At 47.9% G+C, this 19,249-nt stretch overlaps 1 protein-coding gene across 19 annotated transcripts in view; it reads left to right on the top strand.

The window, feature by feature from the left end:
• Window positions 1-17,686, top strand: part of DTNB (dystrobrevin beta) — a 303,400-nt gene extending 285,714 nt beyond the window's left edge. For 9 of the 19 annotated variants that reach the window (XM_050753639.1, XM_050753643.1, XM_050753648.1 and 6 more), the window contains 5 exons: window positions 6,690-6,849; window positions 7,674-7,763; window positions 11,154-11,207; window positions 15,611-15,644; window positions 17,376-17,686. In XM_050753639.1, coding sequence (XP_050609596.1) covers window positions 6,690-6,849; window positions 7,674-7,763; window positions 11,154-11,207; window positions 15,611-15,615 — 309 coding nt within the window. In that variant the 3' untranslated portion in view covers window positions 15,616-15,644; window positions 17,376-17,686. Of the gene's footprint in view, window positions 1-6,689; window positions 6,850-7,673; window positions 7,764-7,900; window positions 10,729-11,153; window positions 11,208-15,610; window positions 15,645-17,375 lie in introns of those variants that run through there. The other 10 variants (XM_050753647.1, XM_050753655.1, XM_050753656.1 and 7 more) reach the window with 4 other exon arrangements.
• Window positions 17,687-19,249: the final 1,563 nt, after the last annotated feature.

Raw genomic sequence — 19,249 nt, forward strand, 5'->3', positions numbered from 1 at the left:
TGAATGCCATTATTTCATTCCTTTTTATGGCTAAGTAGTATTCCATGGTGTATATATCCCATTTTCTTTACCCACTCATTGATTGATGGGCATTTGGGCTGGTTCCATATTTTTGCAATTGCAATTGCAAATTGTGCTGCTATAAACATGTGTATTCAAGTATCTTTTTTGTATAATGACTTACTTCCCTGTGGGTAGATACCTAGTAATGGGATTGCTGGATCAAACAGTAGATCTACTTTTAGTTCTTTAAGGAATCACCACACTGTTTTTCATAGTAGTTGTACTAGTTTACATTCCCACCAACAGTATGAAAGTGTTCCTTTTTCACTGCATCCACACCAACATCTATTATTTTTTGAGTTTTTTATTGCCATTGTTGTAAGAGTGAGGTGGTATTGCATTGTAATTTTGATTTGCATTTCCCTGATAATTAGTAACTGGAGCATTTTCCCATATACCTGTTGACCATTTGTATATCATCTTTTGAGAATTTTCTATTCATGTCCTTTAGCCCACTTTTCTATAGAATTGTTTTTTTCTTGCTGATTTGTTTTCTTTGTAGATTCTGGATATTAGTCCTGTGTCAGATGTATAGTTTGTGAAGATTTTTTCCCACTCTGTGGGTTGTTTGTTAACTCTGCTGATTATTTCTTTTGCTGTGCAGAAGCTATTTAGTTTAGTTAAGTCCCATCTATTTATCTTTGTCGCATTTGCTTTTGTGTTCTTGGTCATGAAGTCTTTGCCTAAGCCATTGTCTAGAAGGGTTTTTCCGATGTTATCTTCTAGTATCTTTATGTTTTCAGGTCTTATATTTAAGTCTTTGATCCATCCTGAGTTGATTTTTGTATAAGGTAAGAGATGAGGATCCAGTTTCATTCTTCTACGTGTCTTACCAATTATCTCAGCATCATTTGTTAAGTAGGGTGTCATTTCCCCATTTTTTGTTTTTGTTTGCTTTGTCAAAGATCAATTGGGTGTATTTGGCTTTATTTCTGGGTTCCCTATTGTGTTCCATTGGATGTGCCTATTTTTATACCAGTACCATGCTGTTCTGGTGACTGAGGCCTTATAGTATAGTTTGAAGTTAAGTAATGTGATGCCTCCAGATTTATTCTTTTTGCTTAGTCTTGTTGTGGCTATGTGGGTTCTTTTTTGGTTCCATATGAATTTAAGGATTGTTTTTTCTAGTTATGTGAGGAATGACAGTGGTATTTTGATGGGAATTGCATTGAATTTGTAGATTGTTTTTGGCAGTATGATTATTTTCACAATATTGACTCTACCCATCCATGAGCATGGGATGTGTTTCCATTTGTTTGTCTCATCCGTGATTTATTTCAGCAGGTTTGATAGTTTTCCTTACAGAGGTCTTTCATGTCCTTGGTTAAGTGTATTCCTAAGTATTTTATTTTACTTTATTTTATTGTATTTTTATTTTATTTTGCAGGTATTCTGAAAGGGGTTGAGTTCTTGATTTGATTCTCAGCTTGGTCGCTGTTGATATATAGCAGAGCTACTGATTTGTGTATAATAATTTTGTATCCTGAAACTTTGCTGAATTCATTTGCCAGTTCTAGGGGCTTTTTGGATGAGTCTTTAGAATTTTCTAGGTATACAATCATATAATCAGCAAACAGTGACAGTTTGACTTCCTCTTTACCGATTTGGATGCCCTTTGTTTCTTTCCCTTGTCTGATTGCTCTGGCTAGGACTTCCAGTACTATGTTGAATAGAAGTGGTGAAAGTGGGCATCCTTGTCTTGTTCCAGTTCTCAGGGGGAATGCTCTCAACTTTCCCCTGTTCCGTATAATATTGGCTGTGGGTTTGTCATAGATGGCTTTTATTACATTAAGGTATGTCCCTTCTATGCCAGCTTTGCTGAGGGTTTTAATCATAAAGGGATGTTGGATTTTGTCGAATGCTTTTTCTGCATTTATTGAAGCGATCATGTGATTTTTGTTTTTGATTCTGTTTATGTGGTATATCACATTCATTGACTTACATATGTTAAACCATCCCTGCATCCCTGGTATGGAACCCACTTGATCATGGTGGATTATCTTTTTGATATGCTGTTGGATTTGGTTCACTAGTATTTTGTTGAGGATTTGTGCATCAGGGATATTGGTCTGTAGCTTTCTTGTTTTATGTCCTTCCCTGGTTTTGGTATTAGGGTGATACTGGCTTCACAGAATGATTTATGCAGGATTCCCTCTTTTTCTATCTTTTGGAATAGTGTCAATAGGATTGGTACCAATTCTTCTTTGAGTGTCTGATAGAGTTCAGCTGTGAATCCATCTGGTCCTGGACTGTGTTTTGTTGGCAATTTTTTTATTACCATTTCAATCTCGCTGCTTGTTATTGGTCTATTCAGAGATTCTGTATCTTCCTGGTTTAATCTAGGAGAGTTGTATATTTTCAGGAATTTATCCATCTCCTCTACGTTTTCTAGTTTATGCATGTAAAAGTGTTCATAGTAGCTTTAAATGTGTTGCATTTCTGTGGTATCAGTAGTAGTATCTCTTGTTTCATTTCTAATTTAGCTTATTTGGATCTACTCCCTTCTTTTCTTGGTTAATCTTGCTAATGGTCTACCAATTTTGTTTATCTTTTCAAAGAACCAGCTTTTGGTTTCATTCACTCATTCGTTCGTTCATTTTTGAGACGGAGTCTCGCTCTGTTGCCCAGCCTGGTGTGCAGTGGTGTGATCTCAGCTCACTGCAGCCTCCACCTCCTGGGTTCAAGAGATTCTCCTGCCTCAGCCTCCCGAGTAGCTGGGATTACAGGCGTGCACCACCATACCCTGCTAATTTTTGTTTTTTCAGTAGAGATGGGGGTTTCACCATGTTACCCAGACTGGTCTCAAACTCCTGACCCCAAGTGATCCACCCACCTTGGCCTCCCAAAGTGCTGGGATTACAGGCGTGAGCCACCGTGCCTGGCTTGTTTCATTTATCTTTTGTATTGTTTTGTATGTGTGTGTTTCAGTTTCATTTAGTTCTGCTCTTCTGCTGGGTTTGTTATTTCTCTTCTGCTGGGTTTTGGCTTGAATTGTTCTTGTTTCTCCAGTTCTGTGAGGTGTGACCTTAGATTGTCTGTGCTCTTTCAGACTTTTTGATGCAGGCATTTAATGCTGTGAACTTTCCTCTTAGCACCGCTTTTTCCATATCCCAGAGGTTTTGATAGATTCTGTCACTATTATTCAGTTCAAATAATTTTTAAATTTCCATCTTGATTTCATTGTTGATCCAACCATCATTCAGGAGCAGATTATTTAATTTCCATGTATTTGCATGGTTTTGAGGGTTCCTTTTGGAGTTGATTTCCAATTTTATTCTAATGTGGTCTGATAGAGTACTTGATATAATTTTGGTTTTCTTAAATTTACTGAGACTTGTTTTGTGGCCTATCCTATGGCCATTTTACATTTCTATCAGCAGTGTATTAGGGTTCTAATTTCTTCACATCCTTGCCAACACTTGTTACTACCTGTCTTTTTTATTATAGCCATCCTTGTGGGTGTGCAGTGGTGTCTCATTGTAGTTTTGATTTGCATTTCCCTAATAATGTTGAGCATCTTTCCATGTACTTATTGGACATTTATATATCTTTGGAGGAATGTCTCTGCAGATCCTTTGCCCATTTTACAATATTATTTATCCTTTTATTATTGAGTTGTAAGAGGAGTTCTTTATATATTTTATATATAGATCATGTATCATATATAATTTGCAAACATTTTCTCCCTTTCTGGGGGTTGACTTTCACTTTCTTGATGGTATTCTTCAAAGCACAAAAGTTTTACTTTTGATAATATTCAGTGTATCTAGTTTTTCTTTCATAGCTTGGGCTTTTGATGTCATATCTAAAAAGTCATTGCCTAGGCTGGGTGCAGTGGCTCACGCCTGTAATCCCAGCACTTTGGGAGGTCGAGGCAGGCAGATCACGAGGTCAGGAGATCGAGACCATCCTGGCTAACCTGGTGAAACCCCGTCTCTACGAAAAATACAAAAAATTAGCCAGGCGTGGTGGCGGGCGCCTGTAGTGCCAGCTACTCGGGATGCTGAGGCAGGCGAATGGCATGAACCCGGGAGGCAGAGCTTGCAGTGAACCGAGGTAGCGCCACTGCACTCCAGCCTGGGTGACAGAGCAAGAATCCATCTCAAAAAAAAAAAAAAAGTCATTGCCTAATCCAAGATTATAAATCCTTCCCCCTATGTTTTCTTCTAAGAATGTTATAATTTCAGCTCCTATGTTTAAGTTATTGATTCATTCTGAATTGATTTGTCCATATGTTGTTTAATGATGTCTTTTGAAAAGCAGAGGTTTGGCCAGGCTCAGTGGCTCACACCTGTAATGCTAGCACTTTGGGAGGCCGAGGCAGGTGGATCACCTGAGGTCAGGAGTTCGAGGCCAGCCTGGCCAAGATGGTGAAACCCCGTCTCTACTAAAAATACAAGACTAGCCAGGCATGGTGGCATGCACGCACCTGTAATCCCAGCTACTCTGGAGGCTGAGGCAGGAGAATCGGTTGACCCCAGGGGACGGAGGTTGCAGTGAGCCAAAATCGTGCCACTTCACTCCAGCCTGGGTGAAAAAGTGAAACTCCATCTCAAAAAAAAGAAAAAGAAAAAGTTTAAAATTTCAATGAAAGCCAGTTTATCTGTTTTGTTTTGTTTTTACATATCATGGTTTGGGTGTTTTCTTAGAGAAGTTTTATAATTTTAGCCCTTATAGTTACTATGATCCATTTTAGTTTTAGCTCTTATAGTTACTATGATCCATTTTGATTTAGTTCATGTTTATTTATATCATGGAAAGATCTCAGAAAGCATGCTAAGTGATTAAAGCAAATTGCAAAGTGATATGAGCAGTACAATACCATTCATGCAAAATTTAAAAGCATGAAATACCATTTATTATTCATAGCTATATATGCACATATAGGTTAAAAGTTTCACACCAAAATCTTTGATAATGGTTGCCTCTGAAGGGAGGAGAGGAAAGAACTGGAACAGGAAAGAACTGGTGGTCAAAGCAGTCTTCAGATTTATCTGCAATATTTTTAGGTTGAAATACATTTGACACGATATGAAGTTACCAATTTGGGGTGGTTAATTATGTTGTACTTTTTAGTTTTCTGTATTTTTTTAACTTCTTGAAATACACACACACACACACACACACACACATACACACATACACACACAAATGATTCAAAGTAAGAACCACAGAAAACAATCCATTTCTGTTGAGTTTGGTGGCCACATGGTTGAAGCACTGCAGTAGGGTATGGTGTGTCCAGCCTGTCCACCTGTTCAGGGCCAATTCTGTTTGTATGTGGGGTTTCTGAGCTAGCTCCCCAGAAGGATAACTATCTTCATTTGAACTCACTCTCACACTTTGGCTTATATTTTTTCCAGTTTTGCTTCCACAGAAAACCCTAGTCCACCTGTCACACTCAGTTCATGTTGTACTGAAGAGCTCCAGAGCCCACATCTCAGTGAGCAGCCCTTGATTCGTTTTCTCCTTTTATTTATTTTATCCCATTGCTCCAAACTTTCTCCACAACTGTACCAGGGCCTCCCAAGGAAAGCTCAGTTTCTGTTTACTACGTGTCCTTTTCACCTCGTCCCTGCGGGATGGCCCCAGACAGCCTCGCTGTGTGTGTGCAGTGCGTGTGGCGTGACTGGCCCGATGGCCCCGCTTGCAGCCTGCAGCCAAGCTCCCCACATGCTCAGAGCATGCCCTGGGGGAGTGGGGGCGCAGCCTGCAGAGTGCACACTGCCACTCTTGGAGTCAAGGGGTTCTTCCCGTGCCTCCCACTGGCAAGCTGTGTTGCCTGACACAATGCTTTCTTTTCCTTCTATAAAATGGATATAAAAATATACACCCTAGCTAGGTGTGGTGGCTCACACCTGTAATCCTAGCACTTTGGGAGGCCAAGGCAAGCAGATTGCCTGAACTCAGGAGTTAAAGACCAACCTGGGCAACATGTTGAAACTCAGTGTCTACTAAAAATACAAAAAATTAGCCCAGCATGGTGGTGCACGCTTGTAGTCCCAGCTACTCGGGAGGCTGAAGCAGGAGAATCTCTTGAACCTGGGAGGCGGAGGTTACAGTGAGCTGAGATTGCACCACTGCACTCCACCTGGGCAACAAAGCAAGACTCTGTCTCCAAAAAAGAAGCATATACATATATAAATATATACATACACACACACTCACACACACGTATGTCCTTTCCACTCACAGGTTGCCGGGGGTGGGTGGGGTGGTCCAAATGAGAACGTGTGCATGAATGTGTTTGCAAACAAAATGAAAGCTGTTTGCATGTTACTTCCTGCCCCGCTAGCCAAGCCCTTCTAGAGCCCTGGCCCAGCTATATGCTCACCCTGTCTTCCTGAGAGTCCTCCACCACTCTGTGCCAGCCTCTTCTTTCCCTCCCATTCTTGGTCTCTTCTTATGATGTTCTTTCTTCCTGCTCTGCACGACCCCTTCCTTTTTTCCTTTTCTTCCTCTCTCCAGTCTTGGAAGCAGCCTGACTCCTTCCTTTCAAGTATGATCTTGTACCACTGAACTGAGGACCGCTGGCTGGCTCCGGTTGACGGAGAAAAAGTACTTTCTTTCTTCCTCAAAGAGGTCAGGTACTTGAGATAACATATTTTCTCTCTTTGAATCTCCAGGCTCAGGCCACAGGGTCACCACATACATCGCCCACCCATGGAGGCGGCCGGCCGATGCCCATGCCAGTGCGCTCCACGTCTGCTGGCTCCACCCCCACCCACTGTCCGCAGGACTCACTGAGCGGAGTTGGGGGAGACGTGCAGGAGGCCTTTGCACAAGGTGAGTTTCTGGAGCAGAGTTCAGCAGGGAGCTGAAGGGATCTGCAAACATGGACAAGATTCCTGCTGAGGTTTTTCCATTTCTCTTTTGTGCTCTTGGCTTGAATGATCAGATTTTGACAGACAGTGTAAATAAGTCAGGTGCTGGCCCCTTCTCATGAGACTGGCTGGTCTCCAGCAGGAGAGCTGCAGGCTTCCGATGTGTGCCAAGAACGGGCCTCCTGGGGTTCTCTGCCCTTTTTTCTGGATTATGGGAAGTGCTTTGTCCTTTGAGCTTCGTCTCCTCCAGAGGAATTGGATGGAATAATTCCCTGGCCTAGAAGGGACTGTAACAGGCACTGTAACTGGGACCGTGCTGACAGCATAGTGTGCACGCCATTGCCACAGTCATCGGAGGAGCTGGTGACCAGCAGTATTAAGTAGTTGGGTGGGGATTCAGAGGGAAGTCCTGCTGGGGCTGGAGGTGAGAAGGGGAGGTGGTGGTGGTGGTGGTTGTGGAGAGTAGAGCCCCGCCCCCACAAGGCTGAGGAAGACCTCGGTGGAATGCTTATTCTGGAACCCAGCTCTGGATTGTGTGGTGATGGCAAAGCGTGGAATTGACAGGATGCTGCTCCCTAGGTAGAGAGGGCAGAGGGAGAGGGACCAGTGGGCTGGTGCCTCCTGCCCCCGGTGTGGCTGGGAGTGGGTGGAGCTGCTGCAGCCCCATCTCCCCTTAGGTATTCCACACCTGTGTCCTCCGGCCTGGCAGAATGGAGGCGTTTGCTCAGCCGTCTCTTCTCCATGCTCACCCCCCCTGGCATCCCCATCTGCTCTGCCTCTCCTCAGGTACGAGGAGAAACCTCCGCAATGACCTGCTGGTGGCAGCTGACTCCATCACCAACACCATGTCATCCCTGGTGAAGGAGCTCCATTCAGGTGAAACCCAGAGCTCCCACCTGGCTTCCCGGCCTCCCCTGCCTCGCCCACGCCCTTCTCACTTCCTCGCCAGCTCTGGCAGAACCTCACCACCCAGCTCGCACCACCCCATTTCACCACCCAACTTTGCCTTCTAGGAACACATTGGATGTCTCCGCCCAGAGAGCCTCTGTCACACAGGATTGCATAGGGGCGGTTTCACATTCAGGCTATCTCAGGAGTGCATCTTGTGGAGCAAGCTGAACTTGGAGAAATTCAGACCTTTCAGTGCAGGCAGGCCCCCTTCCTACTTACCCCGTCTTCTATCTGTGCTTTGTCCACAGCCGCTCTCTCCCTAGGCCTGACCGACCGCCTCATTCTGAAGCTTCCCTGGAAGTCTGGAGCCGAATCAGCCAGGAAAGCTCTGGACCTTCCCCTGCTGCCTTTCTGCTCTCTCCTGTTTGATTTGGTTTTGAAGCCTATTCCCTCCTTTTGTCCATGACCAGGCTCTGATTTCACCTGAAGTTCATGACCTGAGTCTGTCGCCTCTTCCACTCCTCGTGCTCAGCTCATCTGTGACTTCTTTCTCAGTCTCTCCATCACCTCGCCACATCAGTGACTTCCCAAAGACCTTTACCTTACATAAAACCCAGGAAAGAGAGAGAAAATTAAAGGCCATTCACATATCATCCTATCTCCAGGAATCCCCATGACTCTGCCAGTTACGTAGGGGCCAGAGAGTCACTAACGATTTCACAGCAGTGGGGTTTCCGTGTTTTCTGTTAAACTAATGGTTTCCCTTCCTAAGTGCTGTAGGTCACTCACACTGATGGTTCTCTTTTGTTTCTTTCCACCTAATGTAGTGCTTTTAAATACCTTGAAGTAGCTTAACAGGGCTATTAAATAAAAAGATAAGGCAGTTTTTCCACGGGCCATTCAAACACATAGATTTATTCAAACACTCTTAGGGAAGGCAAGCCTTGGGTATTTTTCAGCCCTTCGTAGGAGAAAGCTCACATGTTTCGGGTTGTCATGGGACTGGACAGAGCCCCCAGCTCTGCTCTCAAGTCTGCCTATTTTCATACAGACCAAAGTGAGTGTGTGGCCCAGGCTACTCTTTCCAGCCAGTGAAGGTCAGATGCTGCTTCTCTGGTTTGATGGCGCCACCCTCTCCATTCTAGCACTGTTTCTCAACCCCCGTCAGAAGCATGGCCCCCCTCTGTACCCATGAACAGAAGAGGTGACAGCCTTTGGGATGACCTCACAGGTGATTAGAAGGCACTTTCCCTAATACAGCTCCCCACAGATGCCAGAAATCCCACTTTTAGAGGAAATTTCTTAGGGAATTTCGGGCCATGGAAATTAACTACACTTGTACTTCATGGCCACTTATTAGAGTTTATGCAAAATAAGTGGCTTCTGCGTTCATCGTGCTGGGGTGAGAGGTCATTAAATACCATTAAGCATAAAGCACATAGAGACCAAATAGCTTCACAAAAATTTAAAGGTTATAGGAATACTCAGCAGTGTCTCATAGTAGGAAAGAATGGTTTCAACAAAATTATGTAGTGTAATTTGGAAGGTGCCTTAGAGAGCACATTGTCCAGTCCCTTACTTTAGAAATGTTGCATATGCTTATCAGAAAAGTTGTCTGCCTAAGGTCGTGCAGCTTGAAGGGGGAAAGCGGGTCCTAGAACTTGGGTCTTCAGAGCATTAAGCCAGAGATCTTACTCCCCTCCAGGACAAGACATCAAACCCAGAGTCCCAGAGGCCCCTTTCCCTGATGTTCTTTCAGTCACTGAAGCCTGCAGGTAGATGTGGACCAAAGCCACACATGGCATGGTATCCCTCTAACATGCAGACATAAACTCCCTTTACATGTGAGGGTACCAATTTCTCAATGAATAGAACAGCTTCGCCCAACACCAACACGTTTTTACTATCTCCTTGACAGTGACTTGACAGGTTTTTGTTCCAATGAGAGGACATACTTGGATTATCTTTACATATAGTCTATACAGTATATACATACTGTATGTACATAGCTTGTACTCCTCATCTTTATAAAGTTTTTTCACAGATAATGGAATCCTAGAATTGGAAAGGATCGAGGCCAGGCACAGTGGCTCACACCTGGAATCTTAGCACTTTGGTAGGCTGAGGCAGATGGATCACCTGAGGTCAGGAGTTCAAGACCAGCCTGACCAACAGGGTGAAACCCCATCTCTACTGAAAATACAAAATTAACTGGATGTGGTGGTGCATGCCTGTAATCCCAGCTACTCGGGAGGCTGAGGCAGGAAAATCACTTGAACCTGGGATGCAGAGGTTGCATGAGCCGAGATTGCGCCGCTGCACTCCAGCCTGGGCAACAAGAGCAAAACTCCATCTCAAAAAAAAAGAAAAAGAAGAAAATTGGAAAGGATGTTAGAAGTCATTTAATCTAACTTGCCACCCAATAAAACAGTCCTCTGAATATTTCCAGTGAGCTCATTCATGATCAACTCTAATCACTGGAAAGTTGTTCCTCACTGGGGAGCCAAAATCTGCCTTTCTGTAATTGACTTATCCCTGTCCTCCAAAGCCACCCAGGACAAGCTCAGTCCCTCCTCTGCAGGCTCACCTGTCACGGGTTGGATGGCAGATGATAACCCTTCCTAGCGTTCTCCTCTGTAGACTGCTACACCCAATTCCTTCAGCCTTTCCAAGCGTGACATGGTTTTCTCTTACCAGCCTGCTTGACCACACCAGGATGTGGCCATTTTCCAAGGCTCCTATTCAAAGTGCACGCCCAGGGCTGGGCCCCCTGCTGTCCATCACAGGGGATCTTGTCCCTGCAGAGCACAAGGCATCTGTGACCCTCTTGAGTGGCCCCTGGAAAAGCACCTTAGACAGCATTAGCGCTTCCCACATAGCCACTTTGCACTGTGCGGTCATTTTAAGTTTATCATCAGCTAAAACATCCGGATTTTTTTTTTTTTTTTTTTTTTTTTTTTTTTTTTACAGAACCCCGTATTAATCTAGGTATTCCCCCACCATATATTGTATGGTCACTTTCTTAAACCTGAATGCAAGACATTAGATGTCTCCCTGGTCATCACCAGCTGAGGGCAGACAGGCACAGAACGGAGGCACGAAACCCCACACCACACGCCCCCTACCCCGGTCAGGAAAGTGAGTGATGTGACTGCACTGCTCCTTGTGGCTCTGGGCTCACAGGCTCCTATTCAACAGTGCTGGGGCGTGGGCCACACAAGTGCAGACTGGTGAGCTGAAGCACCCTCGGAGGCCTGCAGCCAGGAGCTGTTAGCTAGAGTTTCCTCCCAAGCCTCAGCAGTTGCTTTGTTCACCCTCCTTCTGAACTTGTCCTGTGCTGAAGGGTCACTGGCCTCCCTGGACTTGTTTTCACAGCAGAGGAAGGTGCAGAGGAAGAAGAAGAGAAGATGCACAATGGGAAAGACAGAGGTAAAGGCAGCTCAACAGGACTCCTAGTTTAAATGGGGAGCCAGAGCTCATGGATGAACTGCCCCCCACTTTGTTTCTGCCTTCCTCCCTGCCACCACCTTTCCCAGAGCTTTCGGACCCGAGTTCCCTGTACCTACTTTTCCCATCTGACAGTCAGGTTTTACCTTCCAGGAGCCAATGTCAGTCAATCACCAAGAGCTTCATTTCCTGATCCTGGGATAGGTGGTTGGGATACAGGAAGTAGATACAAGTAGAACACAAAAGATGACCCTTTGACTGGAGAAGTTTATGATCTAGTTAAGAAAGCAAGACCAGGCCGGAGCGCGGTGGCTCATGCCTGTAATCCCAGCACTTTGGGAGACTGAGCCGGGTAGATCATGAGGTTAGGAGTTCAAGACCAGCAGCCTGGCCAACATAGTGAAACCTCATCTCTACTAAAAATACAAAAAATTAGCCAGGTGTGGTGGCAGGCGCCTGTAGTCTCAGCTACTTGGGGAGGATGAGGCAGGAGAATTGCTTGAATCCAGGAGATGGAGATTGCAGTGAGCCAAGATCGCGCCACTGCACTCCAGCCTGGGCAACAAGAGTAAAACTCCATCTCCCAAAAAAAAAAAAAAAAAGCAAGACCAAAAATGCAAAATAAACAGGAGATCAAATGAAGTGACAGAAAAAAGCTAATCATAAAACTTTCAACATATAAGTATAATAAGGGTTTCTGAAAAGGAAGATATTATTGTGGGCCAGAATAGCCAAATGGTTTTGTGGCTTCGTGGAAGAATAAAAGCAAGAAGGGAAGGTGTCAGCAAAGGACAGTAGTGCCTTCCTAGTTTCATTATATATCAAACCTGCTTAACACATGACATCTGGGAAGAGCTGCACGGAATGATTTTCACATATGATGATCTCATCTAATCCTTAACAACACTGTGAGACAAATTTGAATATCCCTGTTTTACCCATGAGGAAATAGGCTCAGAGAGCTGTTATTCATGTAGCTGTTGAATGGCAGAGATTAGGCCGGGTGTGGTGGCTCACTCCTATAATCCCAGCACTTGGGGAGGCCGAGGTGGGTAGATCACTTGAGGCCAGGAATTCGAGACCAGCCTGGCCAACGTGGTGAAACCCTATCTCTACTAAAAATAAAAAAATTAGCCAGGTGTGGTGGTGCATGCCTGTAATCGAAGCTACTTGGGAGGCTGAGACAGGAGAATCCCTTGAACTCAGGAGGCAGAGGTTGCAGTGAGCCAAGATCATGGAACAGCACTCCAGCCTGGGCGACAAAGAGAGACTTTGTCTCAAAAAAAAAAAAAAAAAAAAAAAGCAGAGAACTGGGTCTTTGACTCCAAACTTCATGCTCTTAATCTTCATCCTTCTATGTTATACTGAACAGAAAACAAAATTTTCTTTGGATATTTGAGGGTGAGCTGTCCTTCTGTCGCACATTAATGTGTTAGTTGCTGGATTCCTCCTAAACATCAGCTCCCCAAGGCAGAGATTTTAGTCTGTTTTGTTCATGTTGTGTTCCAGTGCCTGGTGCTTAGTAGGAGGTCAATAAATGAGCAAATCAAAGGAAATAAATGGGGTGATGAGATAGAGAGTACCTTATCAGGGGAGAGAAATGCAGTGGCTGGTCACCCCAAGGAGGTGAAGGTAGGGAGAGCAGGAAGGATGCGGAGGAGCCAGCAGCAGCCCTCCCAGGGAGGAATTCTGAACAAGGCTCGGGGGAGTGAAAGAACCTGCAGGTGATAAATGGCACAGCCTGAGTTTAACTCTAATACCCATGCTTTAGTCTGAGCAGAACTGGTAGACTAAGGGAAGTGGAGTGGTCTTATTTAAGGAAGGATATAAGTCAAGTGGGAGCTACAGGTAAGGAAGCTGTGACAAGAAAGGGAAACCTATGGGACAGCAGGTCTGGGGTGTTCTTGGCCCATAGGGGCTGGTGTGGCTAAGAGAGAGAGGTCTTTGGAGTCTCAGGGGGCAAGGAATTTGTCAGCAAGGAACTGAAATTGCTGAGGAAGAAACTGGGAGAAGAGGAAGAACATTCTACAGATTCTGAAATCATCTAGTGAGTCTGAGCTAGTCCTGGGAGGAAGTGGACAGCAGCACCACTGAGTTGATGAGAATGACCTATGTGGCATGGACGCCAAAAGGTCAGACTAGGCTGGCCATGGTGGCTCACGCTTGTAATCCCAGCACTTTGGGAGGCTGAGGCAGGGGGGTCACTTGATCCCAGGAGTTCGAGACCAGCGTAGGCAACATAGCAAGACCCCATCTCTACAAAAAATAAAAGTAATTAGCCAGATGTGGTAGTGCACACCTGTAGTCCCAGCTGCTTGGGAGCCAGAGGCAGGATTGCTTCAGCCCAGGAGTATAAGGCTGCAGTGAGCCATAGTCATGCCACTGCATTCCAGCCTGGGTGACAGAGCAAAGCCCTATCTCTAAAAAATAAAAATAAAAGGTCACATTAGAGAGAGTAGTGTTTCAGACATCTAGGAATGCTTCATAGAAATGTAGAAACAGTTGACTTACGCACACACATAAGAAGGCAGGAGGGCAAGAGGTGAAGAGAGAGAGATAAATTTACACTGGTGTAAACACATGCTCCAAACACATGCACACACACACGCACATGCCAACCAAATCCCAGCATTCATGTGGAATGTTCCTGGCTGAAGACGTAACAGCTGCATCTCTGGCCTCCCTTCACCTGCCCCTCCCTTCCCCAGTAGCTTTTTCCCATGGCCTCTCCTCAGTCCCTTTCACTCCCCCAAAGCAAACCTAGGACTCTGCCCCAGCCACTGAGGCCTTGCCCTGGCTACGAACTCCAGCCCTTATCCTGGTTCCATTCTGAGTGTGGGCCGTGCCTCACATGGGAATCAGACCGTGTTTCCCTTGCCCGGCGGCCCTCCAGGTCCCAGGGCGTTATCTTTGTACCTACACTGCCCTGTCCTCATCAGACTGGGTTTCCCTTGCCCGGCCCTCCAGGCCCCAGGGCGTTATCTTTGTACCTACACTGCCCTGTCCGCATCAGACTGGGTTTCCCTTGCCCAGCCCTCCAGGCCCCAGGGTGCTGTCTTTACACCTGCACTGCCCTGTCCTCATCTCTTGTTTCTGTGCCTCTTGCCCTTAGAGCTCCTTGTCTGTCTTTCAATGCATATACTAGAATGTCTGTATGTCTATGTGAAATCTTTTTGTGGGAATGCCTGAATTTTATGTGACTTTCTGGTGTCATCCCTAAGGCCAAGAGTGTTAATAGTTGGGGTGAGAGATGGTAGAGTTTTTATGTTTGGCTCTCCACATTATATAGGTCCTGTGATATGTCCCTGAAACTACAATGTAGCTGATACATAGGCATTTTTCTAAGACTAAGTGTTTTTGTGGGTGGACCTCCTGATTCTCTGCCATGAGCTAGGCCTGAAATTTTACAGACCTAGAACTAACTGCAGTCACCTGGACACCAGAGATCTGTAACTGTCAACTGTAAAGAGAGAGAGTGAGTGTATTTGCTTCTTTGGGGTTGAAACTATGCTGACGTAATATAAACAGAATTTGGTCAGCACTGTCAGGCAAACAGTCTGCTCGATAGGGAAACTCTTAGAGTCAAATGGGACTTTTGAAGAATCTGGACCAAGCTGAACTTCCCTGCCATATTCACCCCTACCTCACGCCTCTCCCTGTTCGCCCCTGGCTGGCTGGCTGGCTGCATCCTGGGGAATGCTTCTGCTCCATTGGGGTACCCTTCCTCCTATGCATCTTCTCAGAGAAGTGTAACCAAGACACATAGAAGAAGCACAGACTGACACCTTCCCCCATAGTATGTCTTCCTCACCCTCCAGAGCCTCATGTTACGCTCCTGTGTCCTTCAGAATCTCCCCTCCCAGACCCTGCCATCCCGGTGTGGGGGCTGTAAATCCAGTTTGCATCCATAAAGAGCCCTGGTGCAAGGCTGGACAGCAGTGGCCCTCAGAGAACAGAACAGGCTCGGGAGGGGCCAGGCAGTGCTCGAGCCCCGGGTGAGCAAGCGCATGGCTTTTCAAAGCAGACTATCTGCAGGAGGGGGACTGCCCTCACCCAAGGTGCAGTCCCTTGGGGAACTTTTAGAGCTGGGTAGGCTTTGCCCCCCCTCGTGTAACTGCTCCCTGGATTTAAGGAGATTTGATTCCATTTTTAATGACTTTCCTTCTCCTGGGAAGCATCTGTCTCCATGGCTGCCTTGGGTTGGCTATGGTAGTAGAAAGTATGACTCTACCCTGCTGTCATACCTGGGTGGGAAAAGTCAACATACAAGTAACAGGGGAGAAGCAAGGAAGCCCCTGGGGTGGGTGGTTCAGGGAAGCATAGTCTGGGGCACGAGAAGACCTGGCCGTGACCTCAGCGTGTTGTTTCTGCCCGTGCTGCCACAGGTTAGCAGAGGAGCCGGACACAGAGGAAGCTCAGGTGAGTACAGAGAGTCCTCTGCCTCCCCACGGCCCCTCCCTCCTTCCTCAACATCTTCCCTTCCCCTTCCTTTCTGCAGTCACAGGTCCCAAGCCAGGACAGTCCTAACAGGTGAAGATGCAAGAGCCCGACTCCCTTCCCTTTGCCCACCCTGGCCATGTGCCCTCCTTGCCCTATTTCTAGGCCGTGTCCTGTCTTGCACGGCACTGTCTGCATGCCTGGTCCTTGGGCATGGCCTGGTGACCTCTGTGTTGGGATGACGTTGGCAGACTCAACACCGTTGGCTGAAACAGGGCGTGCTGAGCAAGGCCACCTCCCTGGGGAGCACTGCCTCCCATGCTCCTTTACCACAGCCACTGCCCACTTCCTTCCTGGGATCCAAACCACAGCCAGTGCGTCCCTGGATTCTGTCACCCAGCACTGCACCGAGTCACAGTCCCTAACCCACAGACATGTGATTCATGCAGGATCACACTACATACAGGGCTGACCAAGCCGCTACCCATGGTGCCCGGCCAAGCTGCACCTTCTCACTTCCCGAAGAAGCAGTGCAGAAAAGTACAGACTGCTCCAGTGGCAGATGCTCATTGCCTTTAGGAATTAGTCATTCCCATTTTCCATCTCAACACCTTAACTCTTTCTAGTCCCAGCGCCAAGATATCAGACTTCTCCATTTTAAAATCTTGTCTTCCCTCCCCCTTCCCTACTTCTTATATTTAAAAATTAGGCATCTTCCTCAGGTGAAAAAGCCAGGGCCCTAGCCCCACAATCCAGAAAAGGAGTTTTTTCAGACTTTCCCAAGTCTTGTCATCCTGGAATAGCTTCTGGCCCTCTCAGCCCTCTCTGCCCAACTGCGCCAGGCCATTGAAGGGCTCTGCCCGTTCCCCTGGGGCCCCTGCAGCCTCAGCCTGCGCTGACTCTGGATTGTGCAAGCTGAGAGGTGGGCAGCACCTGGGCCACGCGCATTCTCTCGCTGCCCTGGAAATCACAGTGCCCCAGGGGCTTGGAGAGACGCTTCTCCCTAAACTCACTGTGCACATTCAGGCAAGGCCCTTTCCCAAGCAAGCCTAGGCCGTGGCAGCCGAGGAGGGAAATCAGGAACTGACTCGCCCTGCAGGAGCCTGCCAGAGCCCCTCTCTCCCCCGGGCGGAAGGAACTAGGGTGCAAGGAAACGTGGCAGAGCCATGTGCCCCCACCGCCTTGTTGCACATGGAGGAAAACAAAGCCCCACACCGGAAGCTGTATGCCAGAAGCAGAATTGGAGCCGGTTTTTCTGCCTCCTAATCGTGCCCTCTCTGACCCACATCAGGGGTGATGAGAAACACCAACAGTCGGGAGTTAAACTATAAGCATTAAACTTGGGCGCCGCGGTTCCATGGATGCCCGGGCCTGCGCTCTGATGGCCTGGGGCTGAGGCTTCCTCCCTTTCCTCTTAGTATTCATCGGCACACCTCAGTCCTCCCTGCCCTTCTCCTGGGCCACAGTTCTCCCCAAGAAAGCACCCCATTCCAAACCTTGCATTGTGAACCCAGTTCTCCACGGAAACACTTCCTGACTCTTAGGAATGGTAGTAGAGGACCCTAGGTACCACCCTTCAGCTCAGCGCTTGAAAGGCGCCCAGCATCCTAGCAGCCCCTCCCCGCAGGGCCTCCTGTTCACAGTAGATGTTAGCAGCTTTTGTCCTGAACCCTCAGCAGTGCCCGTGACTAACGGTGAGTGTGTCTTGCGCAGGCACCGAGGACGAGGAGCAAGCTGGCGCCGACATGGCGAAGGCAAGGTCTTCCCCCAGAGGCACATTCCTCTCCATCTTTCCACCGCACACCTGGACCAGGCTTGCAGGCTGCCAGACGTCACTCCACCCGCCAGGGAGAGGGGAGCCAGAGCCGGTGGGAAGCGGGGAGGGGCTGCGTGACACAGCTGGTGGGCCTCCCCCTGCACAGCCCTGCATGTACTAGCACCTTCATCACTCCCCTCAGGGCATGGTCTCATCTCCGCATCAGGAATTTACCTGGAGGTTGAAAAGAGAAAAGAAAAAGCACCAAGCTCTTGTGTGTTTGTGACCTGATGGAACTCTGCCTGGCGTCTGGCCAGCACGTGGGGTGTTCCCAAACGTGGGGGCACAAGTTTCCTTATCTTTGACCTTTAAGAACCAACAGGTTTCTTCTAGCGTGCAAAGAAAGCGTCAGGCCTTGCTCGGCTCTGTAGACATTCACACCCTGGCCACGGTGCTAAAAATAGCCTCACACTGGTTAGGCTTCCGCCCGCCCTGTGTGATGCCGCCGCCTGCAACCCGGGAGGGAGGGGCGGAGATCGCGCCGCGCGCCGCGCGCCGCAGCCCGGCTGGCCGCCTGGCAGAGGGCGGGAGGGACTCTCTGCGCCGCGGACTCCGTGGCCGCCAGGGGGCGCGCCGCCGGGGGCGCTGCTCGCAGCCTTTCGCCTTAGGGGTCCGTTGGGCTCGGGTACACGTGATCAAGTCCCGTTCCCGGTGATTTTCATTTATTTTTTTCCTCCTCCCTGGGCTCCAGGATGTTATTTTTAGCAGAAGAACTGCTATAAATATTTATAAAGGGCAGTGACTGTAATGAAGCGAGAAGCCCCACAGCTGGCTCCCTGGCATCCCCCACCCACCTCTGCAGACCCCTGACCTTGGCTTTGAGGAGGTCTGTGCAGAGCCGGTGGGATCAACTCCTGGCCGCGCACGGATGGAGTCCCAGGGAAGCCTGCCAAGGCCCAGTCAGGGTAAAATAGAAGGGGTGGGTATTCACTCCTTCCATCCTTTTCTGTCTCTTCTCCCCCATAGCTCATCTTCCCATTGGTTGGCACTGTGTCCCCCCGAACTTTCCACGGGGTTCCGCTCACCGTGGCCCCTCTCTGGCCTTCCAGGCAAGCAGGGATCCCTGTTTCCAAGGGCATGGGGCCCTCTCCTCTGCCCAAGCCCCTGCTGTGTCCTCAGCTCTGAGGCCAGCACTCAGGTACTGGGTGCACTCTGGTGATGCTGGTTCTTGCTAAGGTTGATGTCTTGTAGAGCTAGAATATCCGCCATTACCTAAGCCCCGAGCTCCCTCATGACTGTTGGCATCTGCTTTAGGACCCACATCCCTGTCAGACGTTTGGAACTGGGTCCCTTTCCTCAACCCTGGCGAGGAACACAGATGGTCATCACAGAAGGAAGATGGGCACTTCCATCTTAATTGCTCTGGGACCACTGAGCAGCCTAATTTAACCTAGGTAGACGGTCTTTTGAGAGACTGCAGCATCACTGATTCCTGGGTGAGCCAGGCTGCCATGCAGCACCATAGCCTGGGCTGGCGCTGTTTTTCTGTGCCGGAGGACCCCTGGAGGGCTACCTAATACATCGTGGGTCTTGAGGAAGCAACAGCTTCACCGAGTTCTTGTCCATAAGTCCCAGCCATCCTGAGCCTCCTCTTCCCTTCGTGGCCGCTCTCATCTGCTGGTGAGGCTTCATCCATTGGCAGACGCGCCCCTCTTCGCTCTGCTTACTGTGCTCCTGCAGCCCATAAGCGCTTCGGAGGGGTGCAGTTGCTATGGCAATGCCTACAGCCATCTGAATTCCTGCTGCACCTTCTGGAAGAAAAGAGCTCATG

This window comes from Macaca thibetana, chromosome 13 (assembly GCF_024542745.1).
Source record: "Macaca thibetana thibetana isolate TM-01 chromosome 13, ASM2454274v1, whole genome shotgun sequence".
NCBI classification, from domain to species: domain Eukaryota; kingdom Metazoa; phylum Chordata; class Mammalia; order Primates; family Cercopithecidae; genus Macaca; species Macaca thibetana.